This window comes from Falco biarmicus, chromosome 10 (assembly GCF_023638135.1).
Source record: "Falco biarmicus isolate bFalBia1 chromosome 10, bFalBia1.pri, whole genome shotgun sequence".
Taxonomy (NCBI): domain Eukaryota; kingdom Metazoa; phylum Chordata; class Aves; order Falconiformes; family Falconidae; genus Falco; species Falco biarmicus.
Genome location: NC_079297.1, coordinates 11,109,885 through 11,131,356, shown reverse-complemented (window position 1 = coordinate 11,131,356; position 21,472 = coordinate 11,109,885). Strand labels below are relative to the sequence as shown.

At 37.6% G+C, this 21,472-nt stretch overlaps 1 protein-coding gene across 1 annotated transcript; it reads right to left on the bottom strand.

Annotated features, from left to right (window-relative positions):
- Window positions 1-152: 152 nt before the first annotated feature.
- Window positions 153-21,382, bottom strand: RAB22A (RAB22A, member RAS oncogene family). The gene is made up of 7 exons (XM_056353191.1): window positions 21,184-21,382; window positions 19,234-19,313; window positions 15,228-15,309; window positions 11,000-11,071; window positions 10,768-10,874; window positions 8,847-8,956; window positions 153-7,275 (listed from the first exon to the last, which is right to left on the bottom strand). The coding sequence occupies exons 1-7, from the start codon at window positions 21,217-21,219 to the stop codon at window positions 7,178-7,180; spliced, it is 585 nt and encodes a 194-aa protein (XP_056209166.1). The 5' UTR covers window positions 21,220-21,382; the 3' UTR covers window positions 153-7,177.
- Window positions 21,383-21,472: the final 90 nt, after the last annotated feature.

The following is a 21,472-nucleotide window of genomic DNA, read 5'->3' as shown; positions in this document are numbered from 1 at the left end:
CAGCACTTTTTGGAAAACAGCTATTCAAATCATCACTTAGATTAATTTCTGCCATGGGATTGCTTACATTCCCCTTCTATAATTCTACTGCTACAGAGACTGTTTAAGATGTTGAGAATTTTGGAAGTGTTTATAAACAAAACCAGCACATATATAAACAAAGCTTTTTATTAATAAAATGTTTACACCTTTTTTTTTCCACAATACATCAGACTGGTAGTGATTTAGCATGTTATTACACTATAAAAGTTTATTATGAATGCTTAGGCTGAAAAGGCTGTTTACATTATGCCAAATCAACATTTCTTTATTTGCATTCTATGCACTATATGGGAGTGTAACAATTCAAACAAAAAGGAGAGAACAAAAGCCTGGTTTTCCTCATTAGCATCTACAAACCAACAATACAGACCAACCTGTACACACTCTCAGGACCAGCCCAAGAGAAGATGAAAAAAAAAATCTCAAAACATTCATAAGCTTGGGAATTCATCACTACAATATTTCATCACTAGTAATCTGACTACATTTCATGCAGTGAAGCAATGGTTGTAAATTTGTGCAGTTTACAGTGCCGCAAATGCTCTGTAACTTTGAGCGGCTTAAGTTTGTTTTAGTAAGAGATACTATAATAAGAAGGCACAGACCTCTCAACCCTTGTAACAGGTTAACCCAATCCTATAATGAAAAAGGCAGAACGTTCTTAAGAGGGACAAGAATTGCTGATACAAAGGTTAACCTTCATGCTTAATTTTACAGGCAAACATTTATTACACTGCAAGGGCTATATGCATATCAGGTTACTTTCGTGCCCTGACTACACAAATGCAATGTTTCTTGTTTAGAAGAAACCTTCAGAATGATTTCTTTTTTTTCTTCATTGTACTGGCAGGAGGGGGATACGAGGGTAAGATTGCCAGGAAGTCTTAAGTGTCTTACACCTACAGAATCCATTTCTGTGTCTTAAATCAATTCACTGACACAATTTCAATGTTGGATACAAAATATTCAGAAACAGAAAGTACAAAAAAAGTTAAAAGAGAGTAGCGTTTACATTGTGTTACTACAGCCTTACAATAATTTGCTCCCCCAGGTGAATGTGCTTTTAGCCTTCCTTTTGTGGTATAATAAAGTAGTGGTGTAAGTCTCAGCTGCTACGTTTTTGTAACAGTTTTGTAAGGCTGTACTCAATGAATTACCATTTTGTTTACAAATATTTGCCACTGTGACAGACACTTCCAGAACCTTTGAGAAAAAAAAGACACCACATATTCTTGGCTAAATCCCATAAGGAAACAAAGAACAAATTATCATAAAAACATAATGGATTTAATAGGAAATACATAGTGTAACATGAGTAAAAGCCAGACAAGATAGTAGCAGTGAATCTATCTAGGTGTCAGAGTTACAGCATATCCAAGTGCGACAGCTGGATGGAGTATCACACTCACACAGATGAGCATGACAAAATGAGTGGTCTGTATCCTTCAACATTTAAAAAAGAAGTAGCAGTTGGTTTGTTCAATAATACATATGTGAAAACATATTTGAATAAAACTCACTGTTAGTGTTTAAGTAAAAATCTAAGAACCCCAGCTTGCAAGATGATGTAAGGGGAACAGCAAAATCGTCTCTTCTAAGAATTCTTTATCCTAGAATGAGAGCAGTTCAGCAAATGCTGTCCCAATTTTTAGGGGGACAGATCATCCTACTGCCTTGATTTTCCATGTAAAATAGGAAGCACCGAATAACTCTAAGCCACTAGAACTTTTTAAGTATTTTTAAAGAGCTGTTTATAGCATGTACACCCTGACAACACTATGTTAAAAATTCAGGGTTGGGGCGGGGGGGAAATGGGTGGGGGAAGGAGGAAAAAGCTGACCCTAGGATCATTTTGATATGTCAGAGACTAAGCCCATCAGTATTCTTGGGTTTCAGGATAGTCTTATATCCCTTGAGAGATTTGTTATCCGAGTCACTTTATGGATAAAGTTTGATTTTTTCCAAGCCATGCATTTTTAATTCTAGCTGACCAAGAAAAGATTTGCATTCAAACTTCCAAGACCTCCAAAATATCAGAAGGAATTTTTCAGAAACAACCACTGGTGTCAGAAGGCCTAATAATTTTAGGGAAATATGTTTTGGCACCTGAATACTTGCATGAGAAACAAAGTTGTAGTTTCAAGCATACTTCTTTTGACAAGTTGGAACCATATGACTCTGAAAAGGACAACTGACGTGACTTTTCTTATACTAGAACCTGTATTTCTATCTTAGATTGGTAATTCACACCAACATTTTACTTCAATAAAGCTTCTGTCACCTACCATTACTAGGGCTGTGATCTATTACTAGGAATGTAATCTGAACATAAGATTTTAACAGTTTTCTTTAGAGAATTTTGTGCAGATTTTAGAAGCTTAATTCCATGCACACAATTCTCCTGCTTCAAAGAACTGACTTGTGGCATACAAACAAGTCTCAGGTCACTGTAAAACTTCCTCCTAAAAAAGAAAGTTTGTCCTCCCTTATCCATGATCACACCAGCCTCTCTTTTTAGAGGTTTAAAGAGAAATATACGAAGCTTTTTAGAAAATGAATAGGCAGTGTAGAAGTTGAAGTCTCAATTATTCAGGTTCTCCTCACATTTGAGATGACTTTTTTTTTTTACTTTATGTAGCTATTGCTGCTTGTAAGTGAGGTTTACTACAGGGTGACTAGCTACACCATTCAGACAGCTTCTGTCCTGTAAATCAATTCCCAAGATAGTCTTTGCAGATTGCTGACATAGCACACTACAAATAGACACCATCCTTAATAAACACTAAAGACTGTTTCACAAGAAACACATTCAAACATCACTGCTAAAGCTTCCTTTTCCAACTAATACTCAATATGTTATACTGGAAATTAACAGTAATGTTAAGGAATAATTTAGCATTAACAGTCTAACAAAAATCTCATTGAGGTCAGCTTTTAAACCATTCAGTATATTCAGCCTGATTTTTTTTTTTTTGTCACTAAAATGAAGCTTTTACCATGAATGCAAACAACTCCCAATGAATGCCGTATCTATCAACCAGGTTAAAGGATTAGACTTCCAAATCAATAAGCAGGCAGTCTGCTCTCTTCTTACTCTCCTCCCAAGCATGTAAATAATCTCTCTTTAGCAGGCTGGTAGCATTAAATTGGTATTGTGTACACCAACAAATGCCCCTCTAAACTATTAACTGTCTGATCCTGTAACACTTAAAGAAAGGGTCTCACTCATGTCAGTAGGGATTTGAAGTGCAATGATTTGGCTTGTTTCAACATGGATCTAATAATGTAAACAAAGTCTTTACCTTCCTGGCAATGGCAAAAGTTGTTAGAATTATCTTAGAATTTTTCAAAGCACCTATAACAATTTTCAGTAGTTTGACCACTAGATGCTTCTGTTATGAAACAAGCTTCCAGATTTCACCTACTTAGGCATTTAGTACACCAGTTTTCAGCATGTATATAAAATATACTACAAAACTACCTAGAGCACAGATTAAGAGCCTGGCAAGTCAGCTAAGAGACTGCTGTAATTTAGAAGATCAGATGAAGACATCCTCCAAAACTCAGGGAGCACATTTAAGTTGCTCCAAAGCTTAAGAACTAAGCATTTATCAAATGTCATTTTTCTACAAATCTGTAACTTTCATGGGAAAGAACTGGTGACATTTAGAAGTTAAAGTAGTTGTATTTTGCCAGTTAAAAAATGTTCGGGATCAATGAATGCGATATGCGCCTTGTTATATTTTTATGTACATGATACTTTACCCTTCCAAACTTGTTGTGCAACAATTAATTCCCTCCAAGAGTATCTGAAAGCCTGGTCTCTATGACGAGCTCTATTCATTTAACAGAAAAGCATTAGTGGAATGAAACTTCAGTCCTCAGCTTTTCCAACAATTTCTTAACAGAAAAGTTATTAAAAATTTAGCTGGAATGGTGATAATCAGCACTCCAAACAAAGGCCAATGCATCTCCAAATAGAGAAGCTATGTTAGAACAAAAAATAACCAATTCCAGCAAGCCTAGTGCAAGATGAAAGCAGATGGCCTAACAAATTAATACAGAAGAAACAATTTTTCTCCAACAAAAGTCAAACAATGAACATGTGCATCTCATCCAGGGAAGATTGCATTCGAGCTTTCAGCTAGGGCCAAGTGATCAATAAACAGTTATCTTGGCTCAAAAGAACTTGCCATCAACAGTCTGTTATTTTAAATAGGCACAGGTTAAAAAGCAGCCTCACTTCAGTGTTTGCAGCTTGGACAATCTGAAACACTGGCTATTTCCATGTTTTCATTAACTGCAGTAATTCAAGACCAGAACTGAAAAAAAGGACATGAAGCATGCTGGCATTCCACTCAGACTGGTTAACAAACCATAAGGAGTTTGAGGCACTAAGACTCAGCTACATTTGAGAAGGGCCAGATTGTTGCTGCTTCTTTATAAAGTTTTGGTGTGGGGTTTTTTTTGTTTGTTTTTAAAGTCTAATTTTGGTGTATAGCAAATAAGTGAAGAAAGATCAGAAAGCCATTCATAAAGATTTGCTAGGATAAATGTATCTCTCCCCTGCCTGAAGAGAACTACAACTACCTCAATACTATCCTAGCTCTCAGCCTTGCCTGGAGTCCAATGTTTTCTTTTCAATGAATGTTGGATAAATACTATTAAACCATTTTTATTATCTCACTGAAAAACAGATTTAAACTCCATTTTCACCACATGCTAACAGGCAATAACAATAATTTAGAAAGTCTGACATTCCTTTTTCCTACTAATCTACATGAAAGATATTCCCGATATCTGAGACTTTCCTTCTCCTACTATGATCTTTCTCAGTTGAAGAATTTCCAGATTTATTACTAACCAACTTTAATAAAAGCAGTAGTTTCTGTATCACAGTTAAGATACTACAGTGCCCAGTATCTTAGTATAGAATAGACTTCTGAAGCACTATGAACACAAAATGCTTTAAAAATCAGTTGAATTAGATAACCACACAATTTATTTTTTTAAAAATTTGGCAGGAGTAAGAATTGCGCTATTTCAAAGAAATTAGGGATTTCCATGATTGCCACTGTGAAAGTTCTATATTTAATTGCCAATCTGCATTTTTTTAAATTAAAAATATGCCCAAGAGCAAGTTTACTCTGTTCTTTCTTTATTGGCTGTATTTCCATTAAGCATTTTGGAGGAGTGCGTAAGTTTTCTGTTCATAAGTTATTTGCTTTGAGTGATAGATAAAAAAATATATTATACATCAGGCTGAACACCAAACACAAATCTGTCTATACTATTAGATGCCTTCTTAAGGACCAATGTTTCAAAGGGGCTTCAAAAAGCCTTCATTTGATGATGTACTACTTGGGCTCTTTAGAAGCATGTTGCCTGTACAACTGCAGGAAAGGCGGCATAACTGACAATGCAGGGTAAGTAAAAGGTGTGATAAAAATGTAGTCACCAAATTTCATTAACACATACTGACCCATCCAAAATCTCACTGTTACAGTTCACCTGTTTTGCTCCAGAATAGCTCTACAACAATTTTCACTAATACAACCTAATCTGTCCTTTCATTTCTTACAAACTTTTCTACCTTTCCTTCAGAGAAAATACTTGAGATAATAGAAAACCACATTACAAAGAAAGAATAAGCATCATCAATGTGACCTCATTTTGATACTAAAGCTGAACAACATTTTAATATATACTGAAGTCTATTAAGCTCTTTTTCTTCAAAAGTATAAAGTCTCTCACTAGTGCTGGTAGGAAACAAAAAGTAAAAATAAATAAGATAGCACAAATGGGTATGGTCAACCTATAGTTTAATTGAAAGCGTACTAAACGCAATACAGAATAAGCTAAACACTGATCTGCTAAAAACCCTCAGAGATGAAAAAGCCCAGGAACCAAGAGGTAATGATCTACATTACCATGTCTTAAGGTTACTTCCTATTTGTATTTTTGTGCCCAAGACAGGAAAGACCTGGTGGACCACAGATGAAAACTTGTTTAACAGACAGTCCTCATGCTGCACCAACAGCATTCTCTATTGGCCCTTGCAAATGTTATTGAAAAAGAAAGAATTGCAGCCTGCCTCTGGATGAACTCACAGTGACAGTACCTACAATACAGGAAAAAACCCCCACAACCTGATGGAGATTCCCCCCAAGTTTATCCACAGGTGTGGAACGGAAGGAGTGTATAAGATTGCATTATTTTTTACTGTTTTTACATAATTTATAGTACTTTAAACACTGCTCTCATAAATATAATATGAACACTTTACATATGCCAAGCAATTAAAAGCTTTCCCCAAAAACTTTTAGGTCTTATCAGAACCACTGGCATCACCTGTTTACAGCAACTGTTTCTAGTCAGTAACCACTTAGTCAGAACTACAACTAAGTTTTCTTCAACCAACATCTCAGTATTAAAATACTTGTAGGAACAAAAAGATGCCTATAAGCATATCAGTTTGCCTTAAAGTGATTAAAGTCAGCATGAAAAAAAGATTGTCTGTGATTTAAAATCTGTTGCTTGTGTCCCCACCCCCAGCGCATATCATCTTTAAATAAAAAGTGCAAATGGGATTTGGGGACTGGATGGACTGATTTGCCTATTATTTGTCTTCAGTTGCTTATTCTGTAGCCACCTCACATCAACTGTCCTATCATACTTTGGATTAGCTACAATGAAATTTAAAATAAGGCTCACTGAAGAAAAGGAAGAAATGACATCTCACTTCCAGACTCCTCCCACCCTTAAGTCCCACAAAGTGCTCATTTCCCTTTTTTACAAAAAAAACCCCCAAAAATCTTGATTACAAAACTATTAAACATTTCAGTTCTACCATCCATATAGTCACCTTCCTGTCAAGCAAGGCCAAAAAAGTGATGATGGATTCCCTTTGAATGCAAGAGATACTACACTTTTTCTAAGTAAACAGGCTGACATTACAATTGCAGTCTCTTCTGCGAGTGTACAGATGTCAGATGAACCAGTCCATTTTTGTGGGACCTTGGCTGTATGAACACCGGCAGATAAAGATCTAAGACTGATAATATAAACCCAACATGAACTATTAACTTCCAAGACCACCTACTGTATAAACAAGTTTGATTTGCTAAGGGATCAGTCAACAGCAGCTGCGCTTTGTCACCGATGGCTGTCTTCTAAGTTTGAAGCCCTTACCACTAGACAGGGGGTTGGTGTCAGTTGACGGAATTCTGCGACCTGCAAGAGGGCAGAAAAAAAAATATGGTAAACATTATACTTGAAACTAATTCTAAGCATTCAGTGTATGCTTTGTATACAAAACTGCATCTTCAATTGGTTATACGTCATTAGTGATGACACCCCCGCATAACAGACGAACAGCAGTTAACAGTCTATACCAGGGGTCCTCAAACTTTTTAAACAGGGGGCTGGTGCGCAGATGAAGTGGCAGGCAGCCATCTGTGGCTGCTTGGTTTCCCCCCCCAACCCCCGGCAAGGGGGCGCGGGGGCGGGGGTTCTGTAAATACCAGGGGCCAGACTGAGGACCCTGGGGGCCGTATCTGGCCCGCAGGCCCTAGTATGAGGACCCCTGGACTATACCATGTCTGTAAGAGGTATGGTTACACAAAAGACAACTAGAGGCAGTTTTAAGCTAATTTTGCAGCATTTACGCTTCAGGCTAATCTAGACTTGGAGAACTAAACTATAAAAGCACCCAGAGAATATACTCTGCAGAATGCCATCTGGAATATCTTCACCAAGAACTACCATCTTGACCTTTATTTCCACAGCAGATCACCTGCATCAGGCTTAGCACATAACTGCTTGTAAAGATAGCTGCTTTAGTCATCTAATCAGGCTTTTAAATTGACTATTCCTAGTCAGGTATTCTTTTCTGAGGAGGATTTATGATTTTTGTCCCCCCACAGCTTATTCAAGATCAACTTCAGAGGGCAACTATTAAGTCAGTAAATCAGGAAGCTGATCTACAGCACATCTAACATCAGCTTCAATATAGGGTCCTTATAAGCAGCTGAATATCTTTTTCTCAAGTCTAACATTTCTGTAGCTTTCCAAAGCTCAAGCGCAGTGCACATACACACAAGAGGAATGGATTGCCGTTTGTCCCCTTTTCACAAAGAGGCTGACATAACCTGCACATTGGTGCTGCTGCCTGAACATATCCTGTAAATAATACTGCACGGAATTCACTTTGGAATACTGTCTGCTTTTCATTCACAGAAAAAATTGTCATTTTCATTCCTGCCACGAATGAGACAGAAAAGATTTGCAATTTAATTAAAAAAAAAGCAAACACCCAGGGTATCACAAAAATACTTGTGGAAAAAAAAAATCTACACACAATAGTTGCTGTTTCCCATGCAGCAATCTTGCATTTATGATTTGTTGTATTTTTGGAAATAGACTGTTTTAGACTTCATTCTTTTTCTCAGCTGTATAACGTTTGGATCTTCCTCATGCCATTTCCTTCCCCTTCCATAACCTTGGAAGTACCAACTGCAACATTCAATAACAAATACAGTAAGATGACACCGACTTCTGAAATGAGTCATTTGCTTGCTATTTATCCAACAGCATCACAGTAAGCTTAAAACCTCTAGAAGGAATATTAAGAGGTCATTAGATGACTAAAATTTTATATAGCTTGTTTTGCAGTTTGTATTCATGTCCATTTATAACAAATTCAAGTCAGTATAGTCTCACCTTAATAGCACAAAAAATACAGTAATCAAATCTCTACTTGAACTTCTTTCAGAAGGAAGCACAGTAACTGTTTAAATACTTACTAATTTCTATAAAGAGTTCATTAATGTTTATTGCATTTTTCGCACTTGTCTCTACAAATATTGCATGAATGGAATCTGCATAGTCTTTAGCATCTTTTTCCATGACTTCTCTGGAAAAACAAAGCAAAGAAAAAACTGTGAATGCAAAAATATCCTATTATTCAAAATCTTAAGGGATAGGTTAAGCTTTTAAGTGTCTTATTAAATGAGTATTTTTATTTTACTTTTTGGCATCACAGTGCTCCCTCATCCTGAGACTGATGCTCATTCTTTACTCTATGCTGCCTCCCTGCCTTGAAGTATGAGCATCACTAAGCACAATTAAACTAAACAAGGCTTTAATCTATCTGACAACATTAGTGTGGGGTTTGTTTCTTGAGTGCTCTAAGCGTAGGTCTGCAGTCAATCATTATAGGGTGCTTTATTCTTCACACACACAGCAGTTTTAGATGTACTGAGAAGATCCTAAAGCATTAGTTGCACTAATCCAGCTGTTTACAAAGCCAAGTATCTCACAACGCTGCACAGATCATTAGTATACCTTATACATTACATGAAGCATGGCGACATAGCTATAAACAGGAACATATTTAGACTGAGCACACAACAGAGCTGAGAAGTGAAAAAGTTACTCCGCATCCCTAAGTAGTTAAGTTGATAATTAAGTTTGTTTCCTTAAACAACATGAAAAATCCAAACATCATAGGTGGAGAGAGGACCGGACTATACTTGTATCAATTTACATACAATTTCTAAAAAACATAGGCTACTTGCAGTAACAAGAGACTTTAGGATATCAAAAGCACAGACTTTGATCAGTGACTCAAATATTGCCTCTGACTATAAAGTACAAGGAATTTTGCTCATTAGCTTGAACAGTAATGTTTACATAATTTATGATACCACCTAAGCACCAAGAAACAAGCATTGAAACTTAGTACTGCATACTTTATATTTGTCCTCTATGCCGTAACTTTGTAACTTTATGCCGTATTTCCTTCAAGAGATGTGCTACTTCTAACAAGTTATTAGAGCTCACTAGATAACTGCTATATATTAAAAATTTTTACAACTATACTAAGAGCCAACTTTGTAGTGGTCCTTTAAATACATAACCATCCTTTAAGACACCAGCTGTGGTGCCTTTTCCAATGAAATCAAAATCCAAGAAGTTTGCACACACCTTTCTGAATTTTGGTTTAACCAGGACATCAATCAAAAAGTGCTTCTTTTGTTTTTAGTACATGCCTTATGTTCATAGTTTCTCAAGAATTTTCCCTGCTCCCTGCAACTATTTCAGCCACAGCCAATTCTACCCCAATATTTAAGCAGGGAATGAAGGCACCTGAAAAAGCAAGTCAGAAAAACCTACACAATGCTTTCCAACAGTCTTCTTGTTTTTCCTACCAAAATGAGGTGCTACAGACTGACAGGAATACTTCTTATAAAGTGAGGTAAACATCTTGTATTACACTGTAGTTTCACAGGCAGTTTGGGCTTGTGTAACTTAGCACTGCCACCAGAAAAGGTAATCCTGTCTCCCTGTAAACTGCTCATTCCCAAACCGGCTATCTCCCCTTTGTTATGCCAGCAAGTGTCCATGGTGTGAGAAAAATAAATACACTTGGATCAGTTTTCCTTTTTCTAAATGGTTAGTTTTAATCTGAATCCATTTTACAGTCTGATATACTGCCCAATCACGCACATACTCACACCAGCACAGGGGAGGAAGTGGGCAAGACTGTCCAAGGGCAGACTCCCAAATCTTCTGACAGTCGAAACAGCTCAGACCACTTGTGAAAATACAATGCTAGTGCAAGACAGTTTAAATTGCTTTATACCTTTCACCTGCTCTGAAATCTTAAAATATTTAGTACTATGAGCTTAAGTGAAAATCTCCAACCTGCCAATGATTATTTACCTTACATCATTAAGATCACACTTATTTCCTGCAATAGCTACAACAATATTTGGAGGTCCATGCTGTCGAAGCTCTTTAACCCAGTTCTTTAATGTTGAGAAAGTTTCCTGAAGGTGAAGAAAAAAAAAAAAAGAAAAAGAAAAAACACAGAAGGAATTAAGAGTCAGAACTGGCCTGTGACAAAAAAAACACCCTAGAAACTGTAATTCTGGGTCAAGATCAAATTTCTTACCTCTTTTGTGATGTCATACACTATAATGGCTGCCGCTGACCCTCTGTAATACATGGGGGCTAAAGCACGAAACTGAAAGACAGACACCATACATAATGAATCTGATCCTCCACTGAGCTCCATAATTTCCGTATTATTATTATCAAATAAAGTGAAAACTAGCTTTAAAATTCACATTACCAGAAAACTTTGTTCTTTTCAGTTACAGACAGGCTTGTGCAGTAGAGTACATAAACATCCATGAAAGTACTGTTTTACAAAGGCCAATCAATAAATAGTTTAGGGATCAGCAACATACCTGCTGCAAAAAGCAAGAAGCCAAACTTGACCCCATTTTGACTAGATTAAAATCTCTGATTTAAAAGACTGTAGATCATACATAGACACAAACCCACAGGATATATGCTAAAGTTTAAACACCAAAACTAGTTGCAACCCGAACTCACTTCTTCCTCTAAGACACTCAAGCTTTTGGACAAAAAAAATACTTCCAAGAAAACTAGCATATACTACTGCTGATCTGAAACGTTCAGAAGCTGGTGTCAGTCAACCTCTAGCCCCATGGATCCATCATGGCACTCTTAAAAGCTAGAAATGTTGGTTTCTTCATAATCTAACAGTTTTAGGGATATCTCTTACATTTTTTGCCTCAGAAGTTAGAAGCATGTTTAAAACTAAAAACTGCAAAAGCCCTCAACTACGCGACCTGTTGCAAACAGAGCTTTAAGGAACACGTTAGATAGTAAAAGGCTACAGTAATTTTATTCTAATCTTCAGAATTAAATCGACAGCAGGCATATTTGGTTGATAGTGGGTTAATAACCCAGAGTATAAACCAGACCTGTACCTTTGCATGGGCAGAGTGTTATGAATCCAGGACTGAAAAAAGTGACAGTACACAATTAAGTTGCATCAAAAATATCAGTCAGTCAAGCATTCTTAAAAAGTGAGACATTCTGTTGATTTAAAAACAACGAGACAACTAATCTAGGAACCAAAACTCTCAGTCAAAGCGCAGAGTAAACTGTATGTACTGCTTCAATGTCAGCATATGTGATTTAAAGCTTTTGTGCATCTTATTAGTCAGCATGAAAATCATGACTAGAATAAAGTTTTTCTCAAAGGCTTATTTGGTTCTAATAAAACACCAACTTCCTTTTGCTTAGTACAGTTCAACTGTGAGCAATATTATAAAATCATAAAAATCTTGCTATAAAGCAGAATTCCAGACCATCTACATTTGGCTCTCAAATTCTGTTTTGAAAACAGGATTTTGAACACAAAGGTCAGAATATAAAAATATTTAATAGTGGGAAAGGGAAACATGGGCAGGCATTCAGTTCATGATGGGACATAATCCCTCTCTTCCTCCTAAGTACTAAAATGTAAAGGGAAACATATTTGGTAAACCACCACTTGGACTGGTTGCAACCTGGCTTTTTGATTATTTGACTATTTACATTGGGAATAAACCAACTTTCACTTGCTGATTTTGTATTACTCTCATTTCCTGCCTGCTAACACTTAGATACTTTTTTCCACCTAAGAGCAGTCAGCAGATAAAATACAGTAACAAAGCAGATGTTACCAGAAACACTGAATTTTCCTTTTGCTATTTTTTCAAAGACTTCAGCTTGCCCTCCAGCCTCCAATTTGTGTTTTGGCAGAATTAAGATGACATAATGTAATTATCCAGAAAAACTCAAAATTGTTAAGAAGGCAAAATCCCAATTGCTATAAGTAATCTCCTATCAACTTTACTCAGTGTAGAAGAAAGAGGGTTGTGTGATGTGGGGGGTGTGTGTAGGGAAATGAGCTGTTGTGAAATGAATTAGTGCAGGGTTCCACTTTCAGAACAAAACTAGCCAGCCACTCCCCGAAGCCATTTAGATCAAGTGGATTGCCCAGTGTAGTGCAGAACTATTCACTGCTGGGCTTTGGAGGTGGAAAATAGCAAATGCTCCTCAAGAAGCCAGGACTATGAATTCTGTGCATTACACTTCATAGCTCAGCAGAGACATTTTAGTTCCAAGAATGGTGTGGATGTTTTTGGTATTTGAAACGTGGACATTGTTTGGTGTTCACCCACCATGGAGGGGATCCCTTTCATAACTCATTGTCAGATGAGTTGCATGACCAAAAAATTGTGCCAGATTTCAGGGCAAGGCAGGTAGGTATGCAGACCATTTATGACTAGCAGTAAGTGACAGTGGTGTTCTGCTTTGGAGGAAAAAAAGAAATCTATGAAGATACTGGCATCATTTCAAAGTAAATAGCCTTGTTTCCATTTCACTGGTTTCCTTGGATATGTTGGAGCCTCACAGTGACTTCTCTCAGGTGTGGAACATAAGCTTCACAGATATCACAGCTCCTGGATCAGAGCCCAGGTAAGACATTTTTCCTTTTTCAATTTCAATAAAGATACCACGTAACTTTATGGAAGAAAATTAAAGAGGTATTCCTCAAAATCCAAAAACAGGACGACAAGGAACATGCTAGTCGTGCACAGAGATGCTTCCTCAGATTGTATAGTGTTCTGAATCCAAATTACAGTGTTCTGCCATTGCTTGCAAACACAGCTGAAGTGAAGAGCACGGAACGCTAACATGTAATGGACATTTCCTGCCAAATTGCAGCATGTATGTTTATAAAGCTTTCCATTTAAGAGTACCAATCTCTTAAAATTCATACTCTACCTCTTAGAAGACTCATATTCCAGCATTAACTTTTCAGAATAGACTAGGATGTTCACTTAAGACACTATTTACAGCAAATGCTGACTGACTGCTAGTAATGGAAGGACTCTGATATTTCCGATAACATGGATTCTATTTGACATATCACTGGGACACATCCCTGACAATGTAAGATTGCTTTATATGTTGCTGCTGGAAGGAAATAAATTGTCACTCAAAATCTAGAGCACTGAAATGCAATACAAATACTCAAGTTACCTTCTAGCCATCAAGGCTGTTCTCAAGCTGAAAAGCTAGCAAGTCAGTTCCACCAGGAGTCCAAAAGGTCAAGTGACCCTCAACAGGGATGACTGAGCCTTTTCAAAGGTTTGGGAATTTTTTGTTTAGTATTTTTTTTTGTTTTGTTCTTTGGTTTTGTTGATTGGTGGGTTTTTTGGGGGGGGTTGGGGGATTGGTTGATTGGTTTTTTTTTTGCTTGGGCTCTTTGTTTCTCGAGCCAATCCTGACAAATAGTACAGTTGCCTTTGCCAGTCATTATCCTGAAGTAATAAACCAACCTGATCAATCTGACCCTTACTGGGGACAGCTCTGGTGTCTACCTTTGTTACAGTTAACTCACATCCTAAATAAACTCATCATGAATAACTGACAGCTACCAGTAGTTAACAGTCAAGAAACTGCAAGAATAAGCACTGTTAATACAGCTGCTGTAATTTCTACAACTGTTACTAGCAATCCATAAACAAGCAAGTTAACTAGCAAAGCTTTCCTTTTAAATTTTAAGTAAAAATCATGCAAATTGTGATTTCATTTTACTCATCATTATCTTGAAAGCTTTTGTTACCTCCCCTCAGAGCCATGCATGCTGCAGAGAACAAAACCCCAGACTACCAAATTAAAATTTAGATTTCAAAGTTTTCTTGACATGGCTAACACTATCAGATTTGAGAAGTAAAACTTTACAAAATAATTAAAGATCAGTTAACACCGATAACACTGCTTGAAATGCTGCTTTTGAAAGCCTAAACCCACATCCTACTCACATTAATAATCGTAACACTGAAGCTAACAGAATGTATTAGCCGTTGTCTATTTTTCCATAATCAGGGCCTTACTTGTACTATGAAATACGATTATTCATTTAACTTTGATCCTCACATTGCCAGTTGCACTGGCTGCAAACACTGCAGTTGAACATTTAAAACTCAAGTAGAAATAGTACTAGAGACAGCTGGGGGCTTCCCCCTCCCCGACCTTGTTTTCTTTTGAAATGGCACTCCCTTTCAACGCATCTAAACCCAGTCTTTTGTTTTATAAGCTCCTCTTCTTGGGTAATCATCCTTAACTTCGTACTTTAACTATGATAATAAAAACATATTTACAGCACCCATATCTTGATAGAAACCTGCATAGAAACAAACATTCTAATACATGTTTGTAAAACCAGATCACACTGTGACTTTCAAGGGCAAGGTTGAAAAGCAGCACGAACTCTAGCCAAAACTATCACCACAGATATTGATTCTACTTACCCGCTCCTGTCCAGCTGTATCCCAAATTAGGAATTTATGCAGCTCATTTTGATACTGTACAGTCTTGGTCATAAATGAAGCTCTGGAAAAACATTACAGCTTATGCTTTTCAGAATATACATTCTTAGAACATTACTACTAAGAACTTTTAAAATGGTTTACATTCCAATAAAAGCGTTTTACACACACACACAGAAATAATGAAGATTTTCATGCATAAAGGCTGAAATTAACAAGGTAAAAGATCTCAGAGGATGAAATTTCCTTTTAGAGGATGAAATTCAACTATCAAAACAGAAGTAACACTAATGCAAATTATAAGCTTTTATTGTTGATAAGCTTTTAATAAAAGGATGTATGACCAAAAATAATCAGGAATGTCAGCCTTTTTAACAACATTCTTCCTAAATGGGGGAATCATCACACCAAATCATTCAAGTGTATATCGGAAACTTCCGGAAGGGAGGAGATCAAATCCTCTCCTTTTGTATCAGCTTTTTCTATCCCTGTACTAACATTCAGATAAAAGCTGTAAAGCCCATACTTGGGAATAAAATATGGGAGATTGTTATCACTATTGGTAGGTATTAAGAGGACACAGAAATCAATGAGTAACTTTTTGTTTGTTGTCCGTACAGCTCCCAAATCCTACCTGTCATTACACACTTCAGTCTGCAGACGTTCTTGCACTTCTAAAAGATAAACTTTCTTCCTGTGCTCCAGCTGCCTCCCCTGCCCCCAACTTTAGATGTTTCACACTAAAATATTGCAAAACATTACAAAAATACTTTTGTGCTTTATTTTATCTTCTTTCATGAATCAGTGTACTTCCCACAAGGAACAGGAATCCAGAGACCTAATCTGCAAGAGGGAGTTTTTTGCTGTATCTATTATGTGTAGGCACATTTTTTTACTAGAAAAGCCCCACAGTGAATTCAAATCCTTGTAGAAGAGGAACTATAGGTGCCATCATTATTTTAAGCATATGACATTGTATGTTATGATCTTGAATATCTTTTGTATGCTTAGTCCCTGTCAGTTGAAAATACTACAGACTTCCAAACTTGTTCTACTGTCAGTTTTGGACAGGATTCAGGATAGGATCCTAGAGGTGGCCTGTATTGAAGCTTCTTACAGTACACTAAAGCTTGCTGTAGATTCAGAATCAGAAAGCAAGAGTCTTTCAGCATGATCAACAACATTAAATACCTGAGTCCAAGATTCAACTTCAGTTCATCTTGGATCTTAAGTACCACCAAGGCATAGATTTTCACAATGCCCATGACACTTCTGTAGTTAATATAACTGGAGTCTTTGGACACGTTTCAACATTATAGGAGGACAAAAACCAGCTATCTACATTTTAAAGAAGGAAAGGGAGCAATCACACAATGCTTTGAACTGTTAGGAGGTAACCTTCTCCCCATTCTTTAAGCTCAGACGATTTGCCAAATAGTATGCCCATCTCCAAAGCTGATTACTTTTAAGAAGCCAAACATAAGGTTGCAACATCCCTAAAAAGAAAGAGTCCAACTGCAATGCATTTCAACACAGTTAACTAGATGATGTATTTTAGCAATGAGTAACAGAAAATAAACTGATAGGAGTTTCTGTTGTAAAGCACAACAAAGACTTCCACTTCCTTAACACTGCTGCAAATTAAGCATCAATTCTGAATTCTCTGGCTGATATGGAAACAATTTCCTAAATCACAGATTCCCGCTGAAAATTATCTTACTTGGTTCTATAAACCAAGACATTCCTGTAAGTCAACTTGAACTGAACAGCTGTGTTGTTCTATTTCACATCACAACTAAACATCCCAGATGGTAGCTGACAACGGAGGTTAAATGCTTCTACTTTCAAAGAATTTGAAGAAGCTTTCATTGTGAAAAATGTCCATTACATAAAAAAAACCACAAAAAACCCCAACCCAAAACTCACCAAAGAGCTCAAAGACAAACGTTGGGTCAACAAAAGTCTCCAAACTAGAGCTATGTTCGACATCTTCTAGTAAGAAAACAGGCATTATCCCTACTAAATTTTCTAGCTGCTTTTCCCAGCCAAGTAAGCAATAGAACTGTATGAACAAGATGCACCTGAAAATAGTTTTATACTCATTCGTAACTCCTTTTTGATACTGTGATGAAAGACTAGATATTCTACAGTACCTAGAGATACGTGCTGGTCAGGCAAAGCAGAATGTGTCCTCAGCATCCTGAGGACAGAAGTTCCAAGACAGGGTTTCTACATCTGCCCATATTTGAACCTGAATGATGAACATTCATGACAACAAAGTATGATAGCTCAGATTGCTAAAAGGAATGGGAACAGGACAGGAAACAAAATTGTATCTCATTAACTCAAACCCAGGAGTAAACGTATGAACATTCTCATCTTTAGTTTTGTAAGATGCTCAAAACTCCTCTCTAATCCTTGCTTTGTTCTTCCCACCTCCTAGTCTCAATTAGGAAATAAAAACAAGATGTAGAAAAAGTTTCAAAATGAGTTTGTTTAAAATTGTGGGACTGTATCTTACTGGAGATTCATACAATCCCTGCATTTGGGAAGTTTTGATTCATTTAAACTACTATAGCAAACTACCAAGATACCAGGTCCTCAGACTAATGAATGATTTTGTTAAAGACTGAAAAAATAGATTTTTTTAGGCTGTCACTTCAAGAAAGTATACTCGTATACCAGTAAAGTGTCCCAGTACTGTCATTAGGCCCATGAAACAAATTTTATTCTACACATTAGCCTCACTACCAGAATGGCTAGCATCTCCTAACAGCACCTGACTATATAGTGACATATATATCTGTGACAGACATTCCTCTGGGAAGACATGCATGTGATCTCTTTGGGTTTCTGCCTTCAGATAGATGCTATGTTGGAGGGAGGAGTAAAAAGAAAAAAAAGAAATCAACCCACACACTGCACAGTCAGAAGACTACCAGATAAGAGAAACTAACTTTTGGAAGGAAGACAAGATTTGATGAAGTTCTTTCCAAAGGCTACTTTTGTTTACAGGGAAATTTAAACAAAAGCCTACTTCTGACAGCATATCTTATACTTCAGTACCAGTATGTACTCTGAAAAAAAGAAGGGGGGAAGAGACATATCATGGAAACCACATTTTTTAGGACAGGATGAGTCACAGCTGATCTTTATCAGCAGGATCTCTTTTGGTCAAAGCTGTAGTAGAGCCCGGTATGACACCTGAGACAGGAAGTTGCACTGACACCCCCACTCACACTTCTCAGCACCAAGTGAAGTCATGTCCTGTAAGTAAAGAATTGTTTCTGAGCAAAGCAACCCATAAGACACTTGCAAAACAAAAAAGACAGAAAAAGAAATAAAAAGATCCAACCACTCCAAGAATTCCTGATGCTTGCCCTTTTATCCATTTGAAGATTTGAGCTTGGTAACATTGCTACTCTGAGGCTCAATTTTCCAATATCCTTACCTGTGAGACCAATTGCATTAACAATTTCATCGGCTACTTGTGTGTGTATTGCATATAGATGTATAACGTTAGAACTAATTAATGAAGGGAGCTACAAGCTGAATTAGTATGTTAACTACACTCAAAAATCTAGGAGACTTGTTATTGTACTTGACTCTTAAAAGAAAAATCATGTAGTTGCATAACAACTTGGAAATTTAAGAGTAGTGCATGAGAAAAAAATGTTGTTATTTTAACAGAAGCATCTACAGTGCAATTTATTAATAACCCAAGACTCCTAGCAGGATGTTGTTAGCTTAGATTAACAATATACAAAATAGGACCAGATCTTACACAAAAAAAAATGCAAACTACAGGAGTGCACTCCTATATTCCCTAAAGTAACTCACAAGCTAATTAAGGCTGCAGTTGTGTTTATTACCAAATTTAGCTGCCGCACATGGAGAAACCTCAAGTGATCTATTCAGGAGGTACAAATATATATTCATGTAATTTGGTTTTATTCTTGAATAAGTCACCTTTACTTTAGTTTCTTACCCTATTGTTGGGTTGATATTGGGATCAAAGCTATCTTCTACAAATCTCCACACGATGCTTGATTTGCCTACACCAGTGTCCTGAAAGAAGAACAGAAAGAGTTGAGAGACACATTAGTTACTATAAACAGATGATTCTTTTGTCCTCAAATTTTGCAATACACTGTGCATGAATAACATGTTCCTCAGAGATTTTTACAGAAATTAGATACTGAAATAAATACTTCAGGTATTATATTAATTTAATAAAAAAATAAAAGGTTTCCGATAACAATTTTGTTTAAAAAACCTGTAGCTTAAGATGTTTATATGAATGACTATAAAAATCTGCATTCATGCTTATTATTAATTATACAAACATTTTCTTTTTTTCCAAAACCATGCAGAAATTGCATTTGTACAGGAGCAAGGAAAGACCATCTACCACTTTTAGTAAAATATACAGCAACTGAGTATGGTACTCCATCTTTGCAAGACGATTAAGCACATTAAATTATACAAGCGTGACACATGCATTTCAACCTCTGACTAATGCTGTCCCACCCTGCTTAATGAAAGACTTGAAATTTCTTGTGACACACCTGAAACATGTTTCTAATGCAACTCTACAGAGCTACAAATGGTAAAAAAGGAAATGTAACACAAAAATTATGTCATATTTGTATTCGCACCAACTCCATAGTTTAAAAAAAAAATAAAATATAGAACGCATATTTAGGAGTGAAATAACTCAATAAGCTATTAGCAGTTCTGTTTTCCACAGCAGCTGGCCATTTTAAATGGTTATTTAATTAAGACAGGTGAAGACAAATTTTTTGCTTTACAGTCCTTAAAATTTTAAGGGCAAAAACACAACCTGAGGAACTGCTTCATTGAAAATGAAGTTTTATGCCATTCATACATCTTCTTGAACCTTCTGAACATTGTAGTAAATCTGGGTACAGAACATATGCTTGTGTTTATCTTTTCAAGCTGTCTTCCTCTCACAGAAAAGTGTATTATTATCTCAGTTCTGTATTTCACAACATTTGCAGTCTCAATAAGCAGAGCAAGTCTTTTTAAGAGAAACACCGATGCAGTTCCTGGTTCTGGGAGTTCAAGGACCAGTTTTCCTGGATGCTTACTCTCCTTATGTGACAGAAATACCTTCATCACACAAAGAGCATAGAAACACGTAATTATTCCCTCTGAAGGGCAATGTGGGCACTTAGAAGCAGAACACAATTCTGCCAGTTGTACTCTGTACAACACAGGATTTAGAAAATTGTTGTAATATCTAAATTGTTGTAGTCGTAGTAACAGGAGTTGTCTCCACCTGTTCAACCCAAGGTTATCCAGTGAGGCCCTCCGACCAAACCGTGCCAAGACACAGCTTTACAAGCCTTCATTTTTTTAAATTTCGACATCAGGTTGCTTGGTATCTTCTCCTTCCACCACCTGTGACATTTAGGGCACTTTCAAATCCCACATATGTTGCATCAAAAAAAAAAAAAGTTCAGGCCCCTCCCTCTCTCCCACGAGTTTGATTCCAGGTGCTTTTATTTATTTATTTTTGTGAACTCCAAGCCCCAACCAGCTTGCAAGGAAGAGGGATGCATACGTTGGACGTTCATGCTTCCTCTCCTTTCTTTTTTTAAAGGAAAACATGGGAGAAGAAGGAGGGCTAATTTCCCTCAGCGAACGCCTCCCCGCCGCGGAGGGGAAGGCCCCTCAGGCCGCCCGCTCTCCTCAGGAGGACGCGGCCAGGCAGCCGGGCGCGCTAGCAGCTCTCGCGGGGCGAGGCCCACCCTTCTCCGGGGAGAAGACCCCCGAGTTTGCAGCCCCTCTGGGGCTCACGCCGAAGCTCTCCGCCACCAGCGAAAGCTTTTCAAGCCAGCCCCTCAGTGGTCTTCCTCCCGCCGCCCCCAGCCCGCGCTGGGGCCCCGTGGAGAGCCGGCCGCAGAGAACTTACCCCCAGAAGGCAAACTTTCAGCTCCCTCAGAGCCATGGCCGGCCAGACTGCGGCTTTAACGAGCGCCTGAGACGCAGCCCAGTACGATCATAGCCCTTCCCGAGGCACGCGTTCACCCGAGGCCTGCGGGGACAGCCCCCCGCCTCCCCTACGCCGTGGTTACCAGTAAACCTTCCTCCTCAGGCTCCGCGGACGCGACGCCATCTTGGTCGGCCCGCCAGATCACCTGACTGCACCCCCCGCCCGCCGCCGCGGTTTTCTTCCCTCTCAGGAGGCGACGGCGTCTGCT

Coding starts and splice junctions, on each gene's coding strand:
- RAB22A (XM_056353191.1), bottom strand. CDS start 21,219: ATGGCTCTGAGGGAGCTGAAAGTTTGCCTTCTGGGG. Junction 10,875..10,999: donor TGTATGACATCACAAAAGAG/GTAAGAAATTTG, acceptor CTTCACCTTCAG/GAAACTTTCTCAACATTAAA. Junction 8,957..10,767: donor TGTGATCTTAATGATGTAAG/GTAAATAATCAT, acceptor TTGTTTTTCCAG/AGAAGTCATGGAAAAAGATG.